This window comes from Felis catus, chromosome B3 (assembly GCF_018350175.1).
Source record: "Felis catus isolate Fca126 chromosome B3, F.catus_Fca126_mat1.0, whole genome shotgun sequence".
NCBI classification, from domain to species: Eukaryota; Metazoa; Chordata; class Mammalia; order Carnivora; family Felidae; genus Felis; species Felis catus.
In genome coordinates this window covers 520,000-538,926 of record NC_058373.1, presented here as the reverse complement: position 1 = coordinate 538,926, position 18,927 = coordinate 520,000, and the positions used below count along the sequence as shown (strand labels likewise).

General features: G+C 61.0%; 1 protein-coding gene across 5 annotated transcripts; it reads right to left on the bottom strand.

Annotated features, from left to right (window-relative positions):
• Window positions 1-65: 65 nt before the first annotated feature.
• On the bottom strand, window positions 66-18,769 carry CIB2 (calcium and integrin binding family member 2). Of its 5 annotated transcripts, none has more exons than XM_006932172.5 (7): window positions 18,555-18,769; window positions 14,147-14,181; window positions 12,847-12,963; window positions 6,079-6,190; window positions 3,883-3,979; window positions 839-1,034; window positions 66-649 (listed from the first exon to the last, which is right to left on the bottom strand). In XM_006932172.5, exons 1-7 carry the CDS (start codon window positions 18,603-18,605, stop codon window positions 628-630), a joined length of 630 nt encoding a protein of 209 aa, XP_006932234.1. In that variant the 5' UTR covers window positions 18,606-18,769; the 3' UTR covers window positions 66-627. The 5 variants fall into 5 exon arrangements, with proteins under 5 accessions (XP_006932234.1, XP_006932233.1, XP_003986786.1 ...); XM_006932171.5 differs by having other exon boundaries at window positions 3,832-3,979; window positions 18,555-18,760; XM_003986737.6 differs by lacking the exon at window positions 12,847-12,963 and having other exon boundaries at window positions 3,832-3,979; window positions 18,555-18,755.
• Window positions 18,770-18,927: the final 158 nt, after the last annotated feature.

The following is an 18,927-nucleotide window of genomic DNA, read 5'->3' as shown; positions in this document are numbered from 1 at the left end:
CCATGGGATTTCAAGGGTCAGGAGAAAGGGGCCACTGAGCACGTCCGAATGATGGCAGGCAGAGCACAGGGACGCAAAAGTGCTTTACTCCCAGAAGTTCACCAGTGTGTGGACAGCACGCACCAGTGAGGTTTCTGTCTCGGGGAATCCTGTCTCGTGCCCAGCGCCGGGGACAGGGATGGAGCCCTCTGCCCGGCGTCCACACAGCTTCACACTGGGTTCTGGAGAAAGACCGCGCAGCTCATAAAACCTTGGTCTCTTTCATTTTTCACTTTGCCCTGGGCGACCAGGACGCCTGCCCAGCACCGGGACGCGTCCGTATCCCCTGCCCCGCGAGGCCTGTGCCTTCCCCCCTCGGTGAAGCCATTTCCGGAGGGGAGAGGATGAGGGTCTGGGGAGCTCGGGGGGGGGGGGCGGAGGAGGGCCTGTGGTGGGGTCTGGGGTCTGGGAAGGGCCCTGCCCTCACACCCCCCTTCCCTGGTTAAGGATTTTTTTGCTGAAAGGGCCAAGGAAATGTTGGTATGACCCCAGAGGCCACAGCGTCTTTCCTGGGCAGCTTGGAGGTCACTCGTGTAGACAGCAGAGCCAGAGGGTCAGCTTCTGGGCCCCGCACCCTCAGCAGTGTCCTCAGATCCGGATGTGGAAGGTGCTAGAAAGAGAGGAGGGCTGTCTGGGTGAGGGCCCCTCGGTGGAACGCCAACAGGCCCCTGGCCCGTGCTGGACGGTCCCTTAGGGAGGGTGCAGAGGATACAACTGAGCAACCCCAAGGACAGGCAGAAAGCTGGACACCCAGCTGTCCCCGGGACCCCAGCCCCCAGCCACGGCCGCAGGGCCACACCTGAGGAAGTCGGGGGCCTTGGCGATCATGTCCTCAAAGTCGGCGAAGCCCAGCTTGCCGTCCCCGTCCAGGTCGGCCTCCTCGATGACCTTGTCGCACACGAGCACCACCTCGTCCTCGTCCAGCTCAGACTTGGTGAGCCGGGCCAGAGTCCGCGTTAGGTCCTCCTTGCAGATGAAGTTGTCTGTGTTGAAGTCTGGGGGCAGGTGGAGGTGCTCAGGCCAGGGGTCCTGCCCGGCACCCCACGGCCCTCAGCCCGTTCACACTCCGGGGCCCCCGGACCCTGTGCCCAGCCGACGGGGGCCAAGGGGGCACAAGACGAACACCGCATCCGCCAAGTCAACATCTATGACCCTGTGGAGTCCCCACAATGGCCACAGGTACAAACCTGGTCTGAGACACTTCAGAGTCTGAATCTGAGGCTTGTGGGGACACCAGGACCTCCCGGCCGCACCCCACAGCAGGCCCTGTGCCCCCCCTGGAGCGGAGGAAACTGAGGCCCAGAAAGGCCAAGTGACCGAATCCAGGTCTGAGGGTGGCTTGGAGGGGGAACAGGCCGCCAGCCGAGCTTGTTGGCCAGTAAGCACACCCTTCCCTAAACTGCACCCTGCAGCCTCCCACAGGTGCCCCACCCCCCGCCCCCCTGCACCGCCTGGCACCACGGGCATCAGGACTCAGAAGCCCTCCGGAGGGAGGCCCAGGCTGGCCATTGTGCACAGAGCCGGGCACATGGTTTGATTCTGCTGCCCACAGCACAGCCGCACAGCTCAGAGAGGCATGTGATCACGGCAGTGACCCCGACATGGGCCCCAGTCTCCAGCCTAGCTCCCAGATGTCTGCCCTTCTTCTTCCCAGACTGTCCCCCACTTGTCTGTCCTGCAAATTCCCGCTGGTCCTTCAAGTTTCAGCTCAAACACCACCTTCAGGGGGCTTTCTAGACCTCCGGGCTCCTCCTGCTGAGCCCCCTGCACGGGCCGCACCCAGACGCTGACAGTGATGAAGAGTGTGGCTGCTGGGGGGACATCACGTGTTCCGCCTCATGCCCCCCCTCACCCCCCACCAAACACAAGCTGATTGGCAGGTCCAGCAGAGTCCCCATTGTGCAAGGATGAAGCATTGGGGTCCTGCAGTGACATCCCCGGTCAGCACTGGACCCCAGCGTCTCGCCACGTGCTCACAGCACTGCCTCTGGGACAGGCAGGGGTGGGACTCATCTCTGCCCCACAGGGGCGCCCAGCAAGCCCTGTGCAGATGTGCGGGCTGCTGGCTGGATTCCTGTGCCCGTTTCACGTGCACAGGCTGAGGCGGGGGGGGGGGGTGTGTGACCCTCGCTGGAAGTCAGGTCCTGATTCTCCCCAGCACCAAACCCCCTCTGTCCAGAAGCAGGGCAGCAAGGGGCCTGCCCCTCCTGCCCGGCTGCACCCCCACCCCCCGGCTGGCAGACAACAGCCTTCCCCGGGAGCGATGTCGGGGCCCTGGGACTGGAGGGTAGACCAGCTGCTGTCTTTCTGACGTGCGCACACAGGGGTGCATGCGTGGACCCAGACCAGGCCTCTGAAATGGACAGCTGATCAAAGGTGCTGAGACAGGAGGTCTGCCCACGGCTCCTCTGGTCCACGATGGGTCCCAGCCCCTCCCTGGGCCTCAGTGTTCCCATGAGGACCACCGGCCCTGGGCAGGCCCAGCTCATGAGGTTCTCTCCTCTGGGGGTCCAGCGCCCTCTGGTGGCCGTGTGACCACTGTCATAGGCTGGGCTGGGGTGAGAAGTCAGGCCGCCCACCTCCACCTCCAGGGGGTGGGTGGGGGGGCCTGGGAACCTCTCTGCCTGGCAGAGGCGCCCTCCCCCGCCACTGGTCCCCTAGTCTCCAGTTCACACCTCTAGGACGCCCAGTGACCTCTCCAGAGCCCAGAACTGTCCTGACCTACCTGGAACCCTGCAGTGGACCCGTAGTCCTGGGCACCAGATTCAAACTCCTTGGCTGGCTCCTCACAGCCTGTCCTGTGACCTCCCTGGGCTCACACCACCTGGGTGCGTCTCACCTCCTCAAGCCTGGCACGTCCTTGTCATTCCCTCCACTGGGCACACCCACCCCCACTTGTCCTATCCAGGGACACCCCCCCGCCCCCAGGGAGCCAGGACCTCCCTCCCCCCCAGGACCCCTGGTGTCCTCACACACTATCTTTCCCCACAGGTCAGGCACTCTCCCGGGGTCCCTGAGCACCCCACCACCAGCAGCGCACAGCTCGAGGGGAGCACCCAACCACCAGCACGCAGCCCCTGAGGGGAGCACGCCCACCACCAGCACACAGTCCCTGAGGGGAGCACCCCCACCACCAGCACACAGTCCCTGAGGGGAGCACCCCCACCACCAGCACGCAGCCCCTGAGGGGAGCACCCCCACCACCAGCACGCAGCCCCTGAGGGGAGCACCCCTACCACCAGCACTCAGCCCGAGGGGAGCACCCCCACCACTAGCACGCAGCCCGAGGGGAGCACCCTCCACACCAGCAGCCCCCAAGGGGAGCACCCCACCACCAGCACACAGTCCCCAAGGGGAGCACCCCCACCACCAGCAGCCCCCGAGGGGAGCACCCCCACCACCAGCACACAGTCCCCGAGGGGAGCACCCCCACCACCAGCACGCAGCCCCTGAGGGGAGCACCCCCACCACCAGCACGCAGTCCCTGAGGGGAGCACCCCCACCACCAGCACGCAGTCCCTGAGGGGAGCACCCCTACCACCAACACTCAGCCCGAGGGGAGCACCCCCACCACTAGCACGCAGCCCGAGGGGAGCACCCTCCACACCAGCAGCCCCCGAGGGGAGCACCCCCAATACCAGCAGCCCCCAAGGGGAGCACCCCACCACCAGCACACAGTCCCCGAGGGGAGCACCCCCAATACCAGCAGCCCCCAAGGGGAGCACCCCACCACCAGCACACAGCCCCCGAGGGGAGCACCCCCACCACCAGCACGCAGCCCGAGGGCCCTACCGTAGATCTTGAAGGCATAGTTTGCCTTGAGCTCGCGGGGAGCCGACTCACAGAGCACGGAGAACATGTCCACAAAGTCGTTGAAGGTGAGGTTGCCCTCGCCATCCTCTGAAAAAGCCTCTACGATCCTTTCCTTGAAGGGGTTCTCCTGGAGGAAACAGCCACAGTGGTTGTGTGGGTGCAGGGTGACCCTGGACGAGTGACCTGACCCCGAGCAACCCTCCACCCCGTCCCCCCCGCAAAGTGGGAACCACCACACCTGCGTGACTGGTTTGTGAGGGCAGACAAAGCACGGAAGGTGTGGATGCCAGTCCAGGCACCGCACTTCGTGTCCCACCCATCGCTCAGACCTGCACGGAGCAGGGCCAAGGTGTGCTCCCCACTGCCCCAAGGGGTGCACAGGGGTGCCTGCCACCATGGGGAGGAGAAGAGGAGGCCCAGGGCGCAGGCAGCCCTTGGCTATGCAAGGTCAGGCCAGGGTCCTGCCAGGCAGAGTGGGGCCCCAAAGGCTCGGAGAAATGAGCCCGGACAAGCAGTCAGACCCCGGGCCTCGATCGGCTCCAGGGGGCCCCTCCTCCGGGGAGCCACACCCGACTCCTCCCTCTGATCCCAGGTCTCTGGGGGCTCATGTTTCCTGGAGCCCCCACCCTAGCCCCCACTCTGTGCCGAGCCCAGGAGGCTCTGGAACAGTCGAGGGGCTGCTGCCAGACTGCCCACCCCTCCAGGTACCCTCTGAGCCGTGGCCAGGCCGGTGCCTCACTACCCCTTGGGACAGAGGCGCCGGAGTGGATGCCACGTGGTGCCCTGACCCCGGGAACACACACCCAAGGGCTGGCAGGGGGCTGCTGGCAGAGTTGCACAGCTGTGTGGAGTTGTGCCCCGAAAGCCAACCTTCCCTACTGTGGGACTGCCCTCGACGTACTACAGGCAAGAAGCTTGTGAAACGAAACCTTCGTGTCAAATACCCATGTGGTGTGGCGTCCAGCAGGTACAGCCTCACCTGGGAACATGCTGCAAAACAGAATCTTAGTGCCCACCTGCTGGCCCAGACCGGCTGACCTTGACCTGCCGGCCCTGACCTGCTGACCCACACATGCTGGCTCTGACCTGCTGGCCCTGACCCTGAACTCTTGACCCAGACCTGCTGACCTTGACCTGCTGACCCACACCTGGTGGCTCTGACCTGCTGACCCTGACCTCCTGACATTGACCTGCTGGCCCAGACCTCCTAGCCCTGACCTGCTGACCCACACCTGCTGGCTCAGACCTGCTGACCCACACATGCTGGCTCTGACCTGCTGGCCCTGACCCTGACCTCCTGACCTTGACCTACTGCCCCAGACATGCTGACCTTGACCTGCTGACCCATACCTGGTGGCTCTGACCTGCTGACCCTGACCCTGACCTCCTGACATTGACCTGCCGGCCCTGACCTGCTGACCCACGCATGCTGGCTCTGACCTGCTGGCCCTGACCCTGAACTCTTGACCCAGACCTGCTGACCTTGACCTGCTGACCCACACCTGGTGGCTCTGACCTGCTGACCCTGACCTCCTGACATTGACCTGCTGGCCCAGACGTGCTGACCCACACCTGCTGGCTCTGACCTGCTGGCCCTGACCCTGACCCTGACCTGCTGACCCTGACCTGCTGACCCACACCTGCTGGCTCTGACCTGATGGCCCTGACACTGACCTCCTGGCCCAGACCTGCTGACGTTGACTTGCTGGCTCAGACCTGCTGACCCTGACCTGCTGGCCTTGACCTGTTGGCCCTGACCTGCTCACCCAGACCTGCTGGCCCAGACCTTCCGACCTTGACCCGCTGACCCTGACCTCCTGGCCCAGACCTGCTGGCCCTGACAAGATCTGCAGGCAGCCCTGTGCACGTTCAAGTCTGAGAAGTGATGGTGTGGATAGCCGTGCTAGAGAGGCTAATGCCAGACAGGGAGACAGAGGAATCTAGAAAAGCAGACATAAGGTGGGCCATGCACAGATGACCAGCCGTGTCACAAAGGGGCAAGCAGGTGACACAGACTATAGGGCAGCACTGACCACCCGTATGCAGTCCCCACACGTGTGGCTCGTTTATTCAGAGAGTACAGGGGAGGAAACAGGCACAGAGAGGTCCAGTGATCCTCTCAGGACCACACAGACACCAAGGGCGGAGCCGGCTTCCACCAGGTCTGGGGGCCTCCGCTGCCTGCCCCCCAGCCCACCTGCCCAGCAGCAACGGCCTCTGTCGTACCCGGAGCTCTGGCATCTGGATGATGAGGCTCATGGGCACGTGGACGATGGGGCTCTTCCTATAGTCCATGGGGACGAGGTTGGGGGCCAGCTCGTAGAATCGTGCGTGCAGCCTGCGAGGGAGGCAGAGGGAAAGAGCTGGGGGGGGAGTTGGGGGTGTGTGTGTGCATCCCGAGTCCCCCGCAGCCGATGCTGCCCCACCTGCACCCAGCCCCCCGCTCCGCACAGGCCCCCTTGCCTTGCTCTGAGCGCAGGAAGTGGGGCCTGGGGGGGGGGGCAGCAGGCCCCCATGCTGATAACCGGGTCGTGTCCCCCACCCCCAGGTCTCCGTGTTCCCTCTCTGGGCCCCCATAAAGGCCTTCTGTATGCCAGCGGTGTCGCCCCATTAATTCTGCCCCCGGCTGTGCACACAGGTGAGCTGCGCCCCCCAGCTCTCAGCGTGGCAAACCGAGGCCTGAAGAGGTTAAGAGCCGTCTGTCCAGGACCACACAACTGGAAGTACGAGGGACGTGGCTGGAACGAAGGCCTGGAGATCCAGGGCATTTAGCCCTCCTCCCCAGTCCTTAAGCTGTCGAGCCCCGGCCGTTTGCTGCTGGGTCCCGAGCAGGCTCCGAGGGTCGGGTCTCGGGAATAGCCGCCGGCAGCCCTCACGCCCACAGTCAGGCCCTGCCAGGGCCCCAGTCACTCCCACCTCCCGCCCTGCCGGCAGCCCGGTCAGTGCTCAGGTGGCCCCAGGACACAAGCTGGCCTGAACGACCGAGGACCCTCCAGGGGGTGGGACCTCCTGCCGCTAGCTCACGGGGAGGCCCATCCTCCATTATTCAGTCCTCTTCTGCCCCTAACATCCGGGAGAATAGCCCCCAAGTCCCGCCCCACACAAATGCAGCTCAGGTCAGATGAAATCGTGTCCAAGACGTGCTGCCAGATGGGGGGACGAGTTCAGGGGGCACCGACCAGGGGCTGAGGCGGGTGACCCACCCAACGGGGGGCCTAGGACTCTTGGGAACTGGACCAAAGCACCACCAGAGCCCCCGCCCTGCCTGGCCCACTCCCCTAAAGCCAGGGTTCTAAGTGGCTGGCCCACTGACACACCCCAGGCCCCCGCAACAGGCCCGCAGCCCTCTCCGGCCAAGCACTTTACTACCCGCCCGGTGCACACATAACACCAGCCCCGTTTAGCGAGTCCTCACTCTGTGCCAGGCTCTGGGTTGATTCCCCAGTGTGGATGACTCAGTTTAATCCCTCAACCACCCTGGGAGGTGGATGCCGGTGTCTCTATCAGGCCGCCCTGGCTCCGCACCGGCGGGGTGAACGCAGAGCAAAACGCCATGAGGCCACTCCCCCAGCCACAAGTCCCCACGACCGTCCCGGAATCGCACAGAAGCGCCACCACTTCTGGAGGGAAATCCCAAAGCCTGACCCTCATCAGCAGATACCGAGCGACAGCATGGGGCCAGGACTCTCCGCCAGGGGCATTCAAGGGCTATCTTCGCTCTCGCTCTCCGAGTTGAGGAAAAACCTGTCCTTGTTTACTGTCCCCAAACACAGAACCAGCACTTGCATATCACAATTTACACAGCTGGCTTCGCGTTCTTGACAGACATGCTAAACTTCTGTTACATTTCACCCTGCCCTTGACCTTTGACATGTGGGGTGTGATGCTGGGTGCCGTGGGCATTGCCCTCCACCTCCAAAGGCATGCAGGGTGGCCGCAGCACGAGCCACATGGCAGACTGAGGTCGGACCCCCACGGACCTCCCCATCAGCGAATGGGGACTGTCCTGCTGTCCTCACACTTGCGGGGTCAGGGAGGATGGCATTAGCAAGGCCACCTGGCCCTCAGCTGCCTGCCCGCCAGGGGCACCCCACCAGGGAGGCGGGGAGAGGGCCAAGCGCTGGCAGATTGGGGTGTCCCCTGGGGTGGGAGGGCCGACTCCTGCCCTGACGCCAGGACTAAGGTGACCCTGCTATTTTATTTACTTATTTTTTCTAAGCCAAACTCAGAATTTGGAAGGCTGAATCACTGTGGGGAAACCGAACAGTCACCCCGTCCCAGTACAGGGCATGCTGGCCCTGTCCTAAGACCCTGGGGCACAAGTCACACCTGTGCTGCTTCAACTCCCCGGAGCACGGAGCAGTCGGGGAGGCGCCTCCCCATTCATTTTAGAAACCGAGTAAGAACCTTGCTCGCAGAACCCGACGGGTGGCATCCAAAAGGGACCAACGACACGCACACAGATGCAAAACTCTCATGAAATATTGGTAAATCAAGTCCCACGGTATTGAGAGAGTGACACATTCAGACCGTGTAGGATTTAAGCCAGGAATACGCCGTTGGACTGACCCTTCGAAAATCTGTGACTATGAATCATATTAGTCGGCAAAAAAATTGTCTTGTCAAGTTGGTAGCTACATTTATGATGGGTGTGTGGACACAGGAAAAAAGGCCAAAATGTGCACCACACATTTATACTGTTGGCCCCTGCGAGGTGGGGGCAGATAGGAGCGAGAAGAAGGGGCCAGCCTTCTCTTGTCACTTCACCTGCTCCCAAACTGCTTGAATTTTTAAAGTGGTCACTAAAATATAAATATTTTTAAGTAGTAATTTTATCAATAATAAAGCTTAAAACTCTCAGTAAAACAGAAACAAAGGGATGCTCTACCCCAGATCAACACCCCACACCACACCAGAGCCATCCCCAGAAAAGCCGGAGGCCGCCTATCACCACCGCTACACGGCATCGCCCCGTGACCGCTGGCCACGGTGGTCAGTGCGGGAAGAGACGGTATATTTAAATATTGGAAAGGAGGAGAATTATTATTTGCCAGAAAACCAAAAATAATCAGTTAAAAAACTATTTGAATGAGAAAGGGCTCAGTAGCCCTTCTGCACAAAATAGTTTTCTTTTTTTTAATGTTTTATTTATTTTTGAGACAGAGACAGAGCATGAGTCCGGGGACGGGCAGAGAGAGAGGGAGACACAGAATCCGAAGCAGGCTCCGGGCTCTGAGTTGTCAGCACAGAACCCAACAAGGGGCTCGAACCCACGAACCATGAGGTCATGACCAGAGGCGAAGTCAGATGCTTAACTGACCGAGCCACCCAGGTGCCCTCAAAATAGTTTTCTATGTACCAGCATCAGCCTATTCGAAAATAAGATATAAAAGAACTAAATCACAATAGGAAAAAAAAATCATCCCCCCCCAACAACAACTGAGTATGAAAACCAAGTGTGTAAAAAGATGTAAAGTATCTGGGTGGCAAGGTAAGTGCCTCTATTTCCTGTCTCCACATTTCTGCCAAATGAAGACGGTCCTAACTGAAACCTGCAGCGGTTTGTTGGAGAACTTGCCGACCACAATCACAGAGAATGAAACCTTGCCATTTGCAACTACGTGGATGGAACGGGGGGGATTATGCTAGTCAGTCAGCGAAAGACAAACATCATATGACTTCACTCATATGAGGACTTTAAGAGACAAGACAGATGAACAGAAGGGAAGGGAAGCAAAAATAATATAAAAACAGGGAGGGGGACAAAACAGAAGAGGTTCATAAATATGGGAAACAAACTGAGGGTTACTAGAGGGGTGGTGGGAGGGGGGATGGGCTAAATGGGGAAGGGGCATTAAGGAATCCACTCCTGAAATCATTGCTTCGCTATATACTAACTTGGATGTAAATTTAAAAAAATAATTAAATTAGAAAACGAAACAAAGAACTTGCCGACCAGATTCAAAAGTCTGTGTGAAAGCACCAGTGTGGGAGGGGGGGAGGGCCTGAAAGAGGGCACCGGGGGGGGGGGGGCGTCTGCCCCTCAGCTGTGACAACAGAGTCTGAGGGGACAGCCGGTCACCTCGCGGACCCGAGCGGCACAGACACGGCGCAGCACGGGTGTGAGGACAGTCCACGACATAGAGCATTTGAAATCACTGGGAGAAGCGGATTCTTCTGGAAGTCGCAGTCTGGTTGGTGGTCCGCATTTGGGCTCAGTGCTCACGTACATATAATTAAATTAAATTGAAACAGTAATCCAAACTTTGGCTGCCAAAACTTACAAGTGAAAACAGGACAGGAAAAGTCTGGACTGGCCTCGGGCCAATGAGCGGCGGTTCCTGCAGAGTCCCCCTAAAGCCACCACCGTGCGGGTGGGCCCGACTGTGGGCCAGAACCCCGGGGCAGTCAGTAAATGACAGGGGGAACGGAAGACAAAGATGCAACGGCCAGCGTGACTGAGGAAGGGGGGAGATGGGACCTCACGCGGGGCAGCTGGCAGAGCGGATGGTTCAAAAGCGCTCTCAGGGGTGGGGGGCAATTTAGCAGTAAAAATCAAAAGCCTTAAGAATGTCTATACCAAGAAAGAAAGAGAGAGAGAGAGAGAGAGAGAGAGAGAGAGAGAGAGAGAGAGAGAGAGAAAGAAAGAAAGAAAGGTCTATACCTTTCAATTCAGAAATCTGTTAGGAACTTATCCCAGGAGCGCCCGGGTGGCTCAGTCAGTTAAGCGGCCGACTTCTGCTTAGGTCATGGTCTCGCGGTTCGTAGGTTCGAGGCCCCCCGTCGGCCTCTGTGCTGACAGCTCAGAGCCTGGAGCCTGTTTCCGATTCTGTGTCTCCCTCTCTCTCTGTCCCTCCCCTGCTCATACTCTGTCTCTCTTTCTCTCAAAAATAAATAAACGTTAAAAAAAAGTTTAAAACAAAAAGAAGAAAAAAGAAATTTACCGCAGGGGTGTGGGGCACAGCCGTGCTGTCACAAGACTAATTACAATGGCTGAAAACCTACACGTCCAGCCAAATGAATTAAGGATGTGGCAAGATCATGTTTTTAAACCTATTTTTACAGTTTGCTTAAGGAAAAGCAATTTTAAGCACATTATAAAACAACATGAGACACATTTTTGATAAACACAGAGGAAAAACACTGACACAATACACAGCAAAACATCAACGCTCATCACCGCCAAGTGATGGGGTTACAGGTAATTTTCGTCTTCTCTCGACTGGCTTTATTTCTGATTTTCTTTTAATGTTTATTTACTTACTTTGAGAGAGAGAGAGAGAGAGAGAGAGAGAGAGAGAGAGAGAGCAGGGAGGGGCAGAGAGATGGAGAGAGAGAATCCCAAGCAGGATTCGCACTGTCAGCACAGAGCCCGACACGGGGCTTGAACTCATGAACCGTGAGACCATGACCTGAGACAAAACCAAGAGTCAGATGCCCACCCGACTGAGCCCCCCGGGCGCCTCTGTTTTCGAATTTCTCTATGGTCATCACGTATCACATATGAAATAAAAAGCTTAATTAAAACAGAGCCCACAGAGTTTTCAGCACGTTGAGAAACCAAGGTACGAAACACTGACACAGGGAAACACTCTCCGGTGCTAGCTGGAGGGCCTCTCTGCACCGGGGGGCAAGGACTCGGGTCCCCTCACCGAGGAGCACAGGCCCACGGGGGGCAGAGGGCAGTCAGAGTGCCACCTGGGACCTGCTAGGAAGAGGGCTCCGCATGAGGGTGGAAAAGGTGCATGCGAGCAACTGTATCCACCTGGCGGGGGGGGGGGGGGGGGGTGACCGCCGATGGTTATCTGTGACCCGGGGCCGCTGCAAGGAGAACCTGTGCTCGGGTTTCCTCCGCACCACCCACCGGGCCAGGGCTGGGGGCAGCTCACCAGGCGGGCCGGGGCCCGGCTCTGCCGACGGCCTGCTGCACGCTGCCGAGCTGGGCCCCGGGCCTCGGTTGCCCTGCCTGGACCTGAGGTGTGAACGGCGGAGAGGGCTCACCCGGCAGGGGTGGTCAGTCCCTGGTAGGTTTCACTGGCCCTCGCTGGGGCCCAGAGAGAAGGTTGGAGAAAAGAGAAGGGGCCAAAACGGGACGGAGCTATCGTGGTTCCTCCAGGGGCCACAATCCCACGTGCTGCCTGCTCTCACCACCCCTGCCGAGGGTGCACGGGTGGGCCGTAAAACCCCAAGCGGCCCCGTGTTGTGCTGAACACAGGGGCCTGCTGGGGGCGGGGGGACAGTGCAGAGACAGGGAATGACCCACAGCAGGCGCTCCATCCCCCGCCCCCTCCTCCTGACATGACCACTTTGCAGAAAAAGCACGGGTCTGGTCCCTTGGGTCCCCAGTGAGTGTTAACACAGTGGCAGAGCCTGAATGAACCAGGGACGGGACAAGCAGGAAGGGGCATCCAGCTGCCAGAAGGGATCCTACCTGTGTCTGGACCCCAGGCCCGGCCTGGGCTCTGGGTCGAGCTACAGAGGCTGGGGTGCTGAAGGGTTCAGAGTTGGGCAGGCCAGGACTGCGGGGCATCCTCCCATCTGCCTGGGGCTCGTCACTTGCCAGGGGACAAGGGACACCCCTAAGACCTACCACGTTTGGTCTAATGCCTGGCCTTCATGCCACGTGCCCGTACCATGGGCAACCTTGCCGCTCTCAGTGAGACCACTGGAGGTAGGCATGGGGTGAAGCAGGCCTGTGTCCTTGGCCCTGCTGCTCCTAGCCTGGAATGTTCTCTCATGGCCTTCCTCACCCACGTGGTCTTCAAGCGCTCACTGGGGGCTACCAGGTGCTGTGCCCAATTACGGGGCGGGGAGGCTGGGGCCCGGCTGACTGCGACTTCAGGGGGAGCCAAGCACATGAGCCAGGAGCCCCTGGAGCATCCAGGACACTATACGAGCAGTGACACAGGGGACACGAGCAGGACACATGAACTGGGGTGGCATGGACCACCACGGAGGTGGGTCTGGAAGGGGGCACGGGAACGAGGTGGGTACCAGAGGTGAAGAAGGGGCCGCCGGGCAGCGGAGACAAGCTTTCGTTGCCAGAGCAGGAATGGGCACGGGCCTCGGAGGACGAGCAGCCGGGGTGTGGCCTCTCCAGAGGCGGGGGCCCTGCACAGAGGATGAGCGTGGTGAGGCTTCAGTGAGGGTCCGTGCCCAGGACGCCACCGGCAACGGCTGTCGTTACGGCTCTGAGGGCCACCCCGTCCAGACGGGGACCCCACCCCACACCTCATTCAAGTCACAGACCAAATCCCACTGTGCAAACGCCGCGCCCTGGTGCTCCCGCCTCTCAGCCCCGCCATGAGGTAAGTGTCCCCGCCCCCACTTTACAGAAGAAGCGAGGCTCGAAGCTTGCCCGGGGCCACAGAGCTAGGATGCGGGAGTAGGGCCCAGGTCTGCTGATGCCACAGCCGGGGCTCTGCCCGTCACCCCGCCTCTCCAAGGTGGAGAAGTGGGGACCCCTGTCTACCCGGGGGCAGGCTGAAGAGTGTCCGGGACAGAGGGGAAAGGCGGAGGGAGCTGCCCGTGTGAGCGGAGTGGTCAGGACAGTGACAAAGCACAGCTCGCCTGGGAAGCTGCTGCAGGCTCTAGCCCCAGCCCTCCCATCGGCCTCCGGGGAAAGCGGTCCTGTGACCTCGCCGGGTTTTAACGCCACCTCGTAGCTCAGGCACAGGGCCCGTGAGGGGCCGGGCCTGGCATCCTGTGGGTCATGCTCACTGCCTGGGCCTGGGGCTCCAAGGCTGCCAACCCCCTTCATCTCTTCCCTCAGAGCCCGCCTCCTCCATCCCAAAGAAAGGAGTTGTCCCGGAAAGGGAAGAGCCCCTGGCAGGCAGCTCAGGCATGCTGGGGGCATGCAGGCCAGGCCCTTGACTTCTGGGCCTCCCAGGGCAGAGGGACATCAGGGCTGGAGCCAGAGGGCATTTCAGGGACCCCGAGTCTGACAGATCTCCGGACACGGTCAAATAAACAGCAAGGGGCCTGGAGTCAGAGGCCAGGTCTTCAGGCCCCACAGCCAAGTAGGGACAAAAGGTTTTCCCGTTACAAGGTCGCAGGGAGGATAAAATGAAAACGTGCCTGAAACGGCCCCCCAAAGAGCCAGGCACACAAGACGGAGACACTTGATTCCTGGCAGAAGTGTCTGGGCGCCGGGCGGGGTGGGAAGTTCTCCAGTTCACAGCGGCCTGCGCTTGGCTCCCGACAGGCAGATGCCCCCCTCGGTCCCAGCCCGTGCAGCCAGCCCACGCGAGGTGCCCGGCCCAGCTCCAGCGGGCAAACCGCAGGCCACACTTACTTGAGGATGTCCTTCTTATTGAAGAAGGTGCAGTCCTGTGAAGGGAAAACACACACACAGTCTGCTGCAGGGCCCACGCCCCGCTTTCCCTCGGGACCTCTCGGGAACCGCCTCGGCCTGGGCAGAGAGCAGCCTGGTGGCTCGGAAGCCACCTCCTGAAGCTGTGGCCTGGCCCAGGGAACTGCGGCATGGTGTGGGGGTCTGTGGGGCAGCCTTGGGGGCGTGCACGCACAGGCGGGGGGACGAGCCGGAGGTGGATGGCACTGACTTGTGGTCTGCTCTGTGGGACGGCGGGGAAAGGGGCTGGGAGACCAGTGAGGAGGTAAGGCCGGCAGGGTCTCAGCTGCAGGGGGCGCCATCCACACTGCAGCGCGAGATCGGTGCCCCGCGTCGTGTGCCGTGTGTCCCAGGCACAGAGATGGAAGGTCCCGGGCACACAGGCTGGGGAAACACCGACATCTACGTGGCATCTGAAGCCACAGGAATAGAGGGGGTCACACGGGGAGGCGGTGGAGGCCAGGTGAGCGGAAGCGAGGGGAGGAGGAGGCAGGGGGCAGCGGCTAGGACCCTCAGGGTGGGGGCAGTGCTCGGGTCCTAAGGTCGCCCAGTTATAAACTGGTCTCCGGTGTCCTGCCTTGTCTGTGTGACCTGCCTCTGTCCACGGGCCGCCTGCCTGGTGGCGGTGGCTGTGGTGCCTGGCCACGGTGCGACGTATAGAGGCAAAAACACCCCAGGGATGAAGGGCTTTTGTGCTTATCCTGGCCCTGGCCCCCCTGCCCTCGCCGCCGTTGCCCCTGGGGATGTGCTGACCTGGGGCTCACAGCCGCGACCCAGGCTTGCAGCCAGCCAGGCCTGCCCCGCGTGAAACCCGGAGTCCCTGGGCACCGGAGCAGCTGTGCCGCACACTCAGGAAGCCCAGAGAGGAGGCGCCCGCGGGAGGGCTGGAAAGGGGGAAACAGTGGGAACTTCCGGGTCCCGTCACCCAGTCTGCCGCCCAGGAGTTAGGCCAAAGGCCCGCAGGCCGCCCTGCCCTTCTCGGACCCCAGGGACTTGTCCTAGCGGGCTAGGCTTTGCCCTAGGCAATAGCTCCTCTGCCCCCACCCTCACCAAGCTCGGAGTCCCTGTCTCCGACTCAGGCGGGGAGCGGGGACGGATTTCCTGAAGACCCTGGAGCAGGCCCCAAAGGCAGCCTAGCTGAGTCTTCAGGCACAGACCCTCCTCGGCCCCTCCCAACCTGCCTGGTGGGGGTGTCGGCATAACCAGGGACAGGGAGAGGTCCTGGCCTCCCCTCTTCCCCTCTGCTCTCCTTTCTCCCATGCCCTGGGTTGAAAAGGAAATATCTGGGTCCTGACCCAAAGGCCCTACGAGCGAAAGGACCCTGGTCCCTTATCACAACCACTTACACCTGTCTACATCAACCGTCCTCAAGGTGTGGTTCCAGGACTGGCCGCACCAGTATCACCTGGGGACTTAGTGCAAATGCAGGTTCTCCGGCTCCACTCCAGACCTGCTGCACCAGAAATTCTGGGGGTGGGGCCCAGGAATCCGAATCTTTCCAAGATCCTCCACCCGCAGTGATGCTGTTGCTAAAACGAGGGCCTCAGCTCTGGAGCAGAATCACCTGGGGTGGAGCCCGGCATCAGAGTTTGCAGAGACATTCCATGACTGCAACGTGCAGCCCAGGCTGAGAACCACACCCCACCCGGTCCGTGATCACCGCAGGCCTGGTCCGTGGGGGCTCTGGTTATCCAATTTTGTTCAACCCTCGTCCCTAGCCTATGGTGGGGGGAGGGGGGGAAGGCAGGCAGGCATTATCTCCCCACTCTACAGATGGGAAAACCGAGGTTCGGTGAAGTTGAATAGCTTGCTCTAAGTTGCACACGCAGCCCAGAGGGCTGACTGCAACCTGGGGCTTTTGCTTCTTGACCGCAGTCCACAGACCGTAGAGTCCAGCCATGACCACGTCCACTGACCGCTTCATGTCCTGTCCCGGCCACGTACTCCACATCCAGCGCCATGGGTGCTCAACACAGGGCTCCGGGACGAGGAACAGGTCTTCCCATGTAAGCCCTCCACACGCTTCACTGGCTGCAGGATGTCTCACAACAGGCATTGGCCCTGCTTAACCGAACTTTTTCCTCGTCCTGAACACGTGGCAGCAGCTGTTTGTAGGTTTTCAACATTACCACCAAACTGCCACGAACCTGCTCACCCACTAACGTTTTGCTTTTTCTTCTGTTGACCTTGCCTGGACCTCATCCCAGGGAGGCAGCTCCTGGGGGGTGAGCGTGGCAAGTACCGTAAAACCTTCTCAGGATTCTGGCAGTGTTGGCAGAGAATAAGGTTTCGTACTCAGATTCTAAGTGTCTTGTCTTGCCTTGGATCCTTGGGTGGAGACAGAGGAGGGGGTCCCCAGGTGAGTTACAGGGCTTGCTCTTAACTGAAAATGTGGGCTGCCTGTGAGACTTGAATGGCCAGAGGAGCAGTGGTGGGTTCTGGGGGAGGCTGGGAGCCCTGCTCTGCAGTTTGAGGGGTCTGGGAGATTGATCTGGAGGGCAGAGAAGTCTGGAAAGAAACCTGAACCTGGGATCACTGGCACCTGAGGACTGGGGAAAGGGGGCCGTAACTGGGAGCCTGGCAGGCGTGGGGCTGGATGGAGCGCAGAGGGCGGGAGACAGGGGCTCTCAGGTTTCGTCAGCTCTCGTTCCCCCCACCCTGCCTGGCTCTGGTGGAGGATCACAACCCAGCACTGGGACTGGCTCCCAAGTGTAACCCAACGCTAGGCTGGTGTGAGCGGAAACTCAGGCTCCCCACCCCCCATGGGGCTATGCTTCACTTCTGGGCAGGGTCCGCCCGCTTGCCTGTGCCACCCCCCAGCCTTCACCCACGTGCTCCCCTCCACCCAGACGCCTCCTTCTGGGCCTGCGGGGGCCTACCTTTCAAAGGCCCTGCTCAAGCACTGCATTCTCTCTGAATCTTGCAGAGCAAAAGTTCCCCTTCCCTCCGGGTCTTCCACGGACCACTAGTACCCTCCTTCCCTGGAGCACATCGTACTCTCACGAGGCCAAGGTTGACCTCTCCGGACCACTAGTACCCTCCTTCCCTGGAGCACATCGTACTCTCACGAGGCCAAGGTTGACCTCTCCGGGACAAAGAGCACACACAGGCCCTGCCCCCAAACAAAAGCAGTGAGCCTTGGATTAAAGGATTCAAATTCCAGTTTGAGCCTGGACTGTGCCAGGCACTGAGTGGCTCCTCGGCCTTTGTCTACTCTTCTGTGAAATGGGGCTGATAATCCGCCCCATCGTGAGGATCCTAGAGGGTATCCGTTCCAATGCCTGGCACACAGCAGTGCTCCATGAATGTGGCTTCCTGGTCCTTCTCAGGGCCTCACATGGAGCTGATAACCATTATTGACGGCCAGCGTTTCCGAGGAGAAGGGGCCTCAGAGGACTCACACTTCAGGCCCATTACAAAAAGAAATATTCATGAAGGCAACAGGCAGCCACAGGAGACACTGCTGATGTGCCTCTCTCCCACAGCACACTCCAAGCAGGCCCCCTCTGCCCAGGGGAGTCGGGCAGAGGCGTCCCAGTTGGGCCTTGAAGGATGAGGGAAATGTGAAGGGGCGTCCCAGAGCATGGGCAAAGGGAGGGAGGAAGGAGGCCAGCGACAGCCCAGGGGTGGCTGCCGCACACAGGGCAGGGAAGGAGCCCCGGAGGCTGGCCAGGGCCCCAGCAAGTCAGGGGGCTGGGCTTCATCCTGCAACCACACAAGCCTCCCCATGGCAGAAGGGCTTCGGGGCCTCGGATCTGGGCAGTTTCCTGGCTCTGGAGGCAGCAGGTGCTAGGAGGGTCTTAGCAGGTGGCTGCTGGGGGCTGAGGGACCTTGCAGGGGGGCGTGGGAACGGGCACATGGCCTGCCTTCTTGCTCCAATTATTTCTATGCTGGGGCCAGAGGTAGAGACCCCAAACGGGTAAACAGGACACCCCCAACTTAAATCTGACTTGGGGGCCGATACACCTCACTCCCCACCCAGACAGGCCCCCAGGTCATTTCTGCTCTGCAGAGACTCATTCTCCTGGGCTGATTCCTGGGATCGGGGACCCTCCCTGCAGCCCACGTTTCATGACCCTCCAACTCCGTGCCAAGGTGGGCGCTGGGACAGGTGTCTGGGGAGGGGTTCGAGGCCAGCGAGGGGCCAAGAGTAAGGAGGCTAAACGGGGATGAAAAGGAACGGCTACCGCGAGGAAAGCGCTCTCAACGCAAGGGTGGGGAAACTGAGGCTGCAAGTCACATCCCAAGGTCACGCTCCTACCTGAAGGCAGGGGCAGAGTCCGAACCCAGTAACTGGCTTTGGGGGCCTGGGCTCGCGGCCAAAAGCAGGGGAGGGCGGGCGCCGGCTCACCTGGTAGTTGTCCAGCTGCTCCTCCGTGAAGATGGTCTGCTTGTTGCCCATGGCGGTCGCCGCGCCGTCGTCCGGGCGCCGAGCCCGAGCCCGCGGCCACCCGGAGGCGGGAGAGCGACCGGAGCCGGGCGGGGAGAGGCCGGGCGACCCCGCCCCGCGGTGCGGTGCGCCCACCCCGCCAGGGGGCGGCCCCTTCCCTCCGCGGGAGGTGCTGCCCGGCCTCTCCCCGCCTCACTTCCGGCTGGGCGGGGCCAGGATTGGGGCAGGGCGCAGCCGGGACCTCCAGCTGGGCGGGGCCAGAACTCCCTGCTGGGCGGGGCCAGGACCCCCGGCTGGGCGGGGCCAGGACTCCTGGCTCGGCGGGCCGGCCCTC

What these genes read in the sequence shown, in the direction of transcription:
- CIB2 (XM_006932171.5), bottom strand. Translation starts at nt 18,605, where the DNA reads ATGGGCAACAAGCAGACCATCTTCACGGAGGAGCAGCTGGACAACTAC. An exon ending in AGCAGCTGGACAACTACCAG is followed by an intron (nt 14,182 to 18,554) that starts GTGAGCCGGCGC and finishes TTCCCTTCACAG; the next exon opens with GACTGCACCTTCTTCAATAA. An exon ending in AAGGCCCCCGACTTCCTCAG is followed by an intron (nt 650 to 838) that starts GTGTGGCCCTGC and finishes CTCTCTTTCTAG; the next exon opens with CACCTTCCACATCCGGATCT.